Raw genomic sequence first — 3,891 nt, 5'->3', positions numbered from 1 at the left:
TGGCACTCACTTTGTAGACCAGGCTGGCCTCGAACTCAGAAATCCGCCTGCCTCTGCCTCCCGAGTGCTGGGATTAAAGGTGTGCGCCACCACGCCCGGCTTCACCAGACTTTTCAACCAGCAGTTTTAAACCTTCATTCTTGTTTTCCTGAAATAGTTGTGGCTGAGGTAGTTGCCAAAAGTATAGTGAACTTGTTTCTGTTTGTGGCTGAAGTAGTTGCCAAAAGTATAGTTAGTTTCTGTCTGCCCTGGTTTTGCCCCATGCATGTCTCCTTATATGTATTTGATTTATATGTTTAGTATTTAATTATCCATGACTTATGGGGTACTGTGTGATAATTTGATACACGTGTGCAAGTTGTAAGATCAAAGCAACGTAATAGCATTTCAATTTCTTTAAACGCGCATCATTGTGTTTGGAGCCTCTCAACTCCTGTGTGCTAGGGCAAATAATGGTGCTATGCTGTGTGTACTGACAAGTGTGGTCATCTCCATCTGCTGGTCCATCACAGCCACTCTAGATAATCTCGGGTCCTGAGTTCTGTCCTTTGGACTTTATAATTATTATTTTTGTGTATGCGCATTTAAACTTAATGGATTGAGAAATTGGTACTTGAATTTACTGTTACTTTGTCACTTTTTAGCCCAAGCCTATTGATGTACAAGTTATTACACACCATATGCAGCGGTATGCAGTCTGGTTTGGAGGGTCAATGCTGGCTTCCACGGTTCGTAAATTTATCTCTAAACTTTTATACTTTATAAAAATAAACTCAAAATTGTGTGTGTCAGTTGTGTGTGTTTGTGTGTGTGTGTGTATGTATATAAATATACTTCAGAGTGAGCTTATTATACTTTTATTTTAACATTTATTATAGGGAAAATTCTTTTAAATGTGTAGAAACAGTATTCACCAGAAGGTTATTGGTATTTCTGTTTAAATATCTAAAAATATTAAGGAAAACGTTAGGTTTCATTGCATAGAAAATATTATGTTTGAAACAGAATAAAGAGAATTATTCCAGAGTCCTCTTTCCAGACCAAAACATGCTCCCTTAGAACATGTTCTAATACAATTAGTATAGTAAATATTTCTTCAGTTGTATTAGGGCATGGGCTATTAAAATACAGAATCTTTTATGTAAGTTACTAGATTTGCATCTTTGGATATAAAACCATTTAAAACAAGCAAAGATTGTTTTCTCTCTTAATTTAGTCCTCTGCAGTTGGGCTGCATTGTTAGGTGCATGTGTGATTTGCCCTTTAGAATGCAGTCATGCACCAGGTGAAAAGTGAGGGCACGGACATGCTGATAGTGTAGGCTCTTGTCCTTCAGATTCCTGTCCCAATCTAGATTTCCCAAGTGGAAAAGCCCAGCAGAACAGACTACATGTCAGAACCCCCCAGAGACAGGTGTCGAGGGAACGGTGGGTTGTGAATTAATGGCCCTGGAGTTCCGGCAGATTTATCTATCCTAGATTTTAATCTTGGTTTCTAGAGTTCTGAGCTTTGTCCAAAAGCCATGAATCAACTGATAAATATTGTATATTTAACACGAGTTTAAAAGTATCTCTTTTATAGACTGTCGGAAAATAGGAGAATTTGACCTCTCAAATGCATTGTTCTGTTTTTTTCAGCCTGAGTTCTACCAAGTATGCCACACCAAAAAGGATTATGAAGAAATTGGACCTAGCATTTGTCGTCACAATCCAGTGTTTGGAGTCATGTCCTAAAGTTGACTTCTTGTTTATTGGGGTTAGGGAGATGGAAACGAAAAATCTTTCTGATGACCTGTTTTTGTCTGAATGGATGGTTCTGAGGTTTTTAACCAAACATGATCATACAGGAATATTTAATGAGTGTGTCAACATGCAGATGTAGAAGAGAGCCAAGACGATTCTTTTCCTTTAGGTTGAATATTTGAATCTTATGTGTATCAAAAAAGGAATGGGTTTTAGTTCTTTCTGTGCCCTGATATTTTGTATATTATTGACTTACCCAGTGTGCTGGGCTCTGTGGGTGTGTAGAGAGCTCTGTAATGCCTGAGTGGGCACTGCTGAGTGGGTAGTGCCGGAGCTTGTTTATATTTCATACTTTTTTATACTTTGAGGAAAAAAAGGCAAAGAAAAACTATAGTATTGGAGGGAAACAATGTGACCAAGGAAAAGATGAGTCCAACAAGCAGCCTCATGGGACTTGGCGCACACTCTGGGTTCCAGTTATCTCGAGCTGCTCCACCCCTCCCCAGCCCAACGGTTCTCTCTGCAAATGCTTGGATCTAAGAAGCTAGTCTCCTGGGTTAGCCGATGCCTGCCCTGCTTTCTGGTTACTTACATTCTGTTTCTTGCTTTAAAAGAAAGACAAGACTGTTGGACCAGTATTGCAATTCTGTAGAGTCGTTTCTTATTAAAACAATAATGTGATTACCAAAATTGGCATATTTAAGGCCTAATGCCATTCTAATAAAGGCAAAAATTTCTTTTTACTACTTGTTTCAGGCTCTTTGATCTCTTTATAAGTTAACTAATACGTCTATTTTCTTCAGATTCTGCAGTAGCTCTTTAAAAGCACAGCGGTTGGATAGCAAGCTGACTTTTTTATGTGCTCTGTACAAATAATTGTGAACTTTTAATATGTTGAGTGCTTTCATTTTGATAACTGGATCTCCATTTGATATTTCATTTGTATAACTCATTTGCAGTCTGAATTTTTTTTTAGTGCCAGTCCCTGACATATCATGAAAAGTTGGTTTTCTTTGCATTTTCAAATATCTGGATCATGAAGAAAAAGTGATGACAATAAATTAAAATTGAATTACCCTTCCTGATGGTTTTTCTTCGTGCAGTAGAGTTCAACTGGCTGTCTACACGTTTGATAGGATTTTTGTTTCTGGAGAAATGTTGGCATTTCTTTAAATCTCTGGCATGTGTGTGGTAGAGAATTTCTTGTGAGCATAAGATTTTCCAGTTTGTAGAACAGCAAATGGGATATGTTTTATAATCTTGAAACACTTAAATCAGCACTGTCAGTAGTAACAATGTAATGTACAAAACACAGTAGAATTAGGAATGCCTCCATTACATGTCCTTAAAGAGCTTCTGGTCTGTTGCAGTAAATCTACACAGACAAACTTGGGAACTGAACCTTAGTTCTTATGTAAAGTCTATCAGGATATTTGTAATTTTATTATTTCCATGAGAATGGCAGGGTGAAAGAAGTTGAATCATGGGTTTCATGAGCATGTTCCATTAGTCAGAGTGCATTTCTTCCTCGCTCTGGGTTTCTGCTCTCTGCTGGTAACATCTCTGCCCAATTAAACACTTGTCTTCTTGCAGAAGCCACTCCTTGAGTTCCCAGCACCCATGCTGGGTGGCCAGCAGCCAGTTCTAGGGAACATGGCGCCCTCTTTTGACCTTTGAGGGGAATGGGCAGAACACATGCAGGAGTGTGCTTACATACTTCCAGGCAAACTAGTCACATATATAAAAAGATTAAAAAGAACTTTACAATTACATACACTCTTTTTGGTGGTGGTGGTTGTAGGGTAATCTAGAATGACAAGTTTAAAAAATCATGTCCTCTGACTCTGTGAGGAAACTGGTCAGAAACTTTAGGCCTAGGCTTATTGGAGGGCACAGGAAGAGGACCTGGGCTCTTTCCCAGTATGCATTTTGGTCTGTGTCTGGAGGAGTAAGCTCTACCTTGCCTGATGTTTAGCTTGTGTGTCTGTCTGAGTACCTGTACCTGTGTGGATGCAGGAATGCCAGGAGGCTTTAGGTAACCTCTGAGCATGTTGTACCTCCTCATTTTGAACAGGGTTTCTCCTGAACCTGGGACCCAGGTTCTCTTTCCTAGCTAGGCTGGATGCCAACCAGCGCCTGACAGTTCTCC

The 3,891-nt window shown here is 39.3% G+C and overlaps 1 protein-coding gene across 3 annotated transcripts in view; it reads left to right on the top strand.

The window, feature by feature from the left end:
* Positions 1-2,819, top strand: part of Actr3 (actin related protein 3) — a 42,734-nt gene extending 39,915 nt beyond the window's left edge. For all 3 annotated transcript variants that reach the window (XM_029476493.1, XM_021156788.1, XM_021156795.2), the window contains 2 exons: positions 645-728; positions 1,638-2,819. In XM_029476493.1, coding sequence (XP_029332353.1) covers positions 645-728; positions 1,638-1,733 — 180 coding nt within the window. In that variant the 3' untranslated portion in view covers positions 1,734-2,819. The remainder of the gene's footprint in view (positions 1-644; positions 729-1,637) is intronic.
* Positions 2,820-3,891: the final 1,072 nt, after the last annotated feature.

This window comes from Mus caroli, chromosome 1 (genome assembly GCF_900094665.2).
Source record: "Mus caroli chromosome 1, CAROLI_EIJ_v1.1, whole genome shotgun sequence".
Classification (NCBI taxonomy): domain Eukaryota; kingdom Metazoa; phylum Chordata; class Mammalia; order Rodentia; family Muridae; genus Mus; species Mus caroli.
This window is presented reverse-complemented; position numbering and strand designations above follow the sequence as displayed.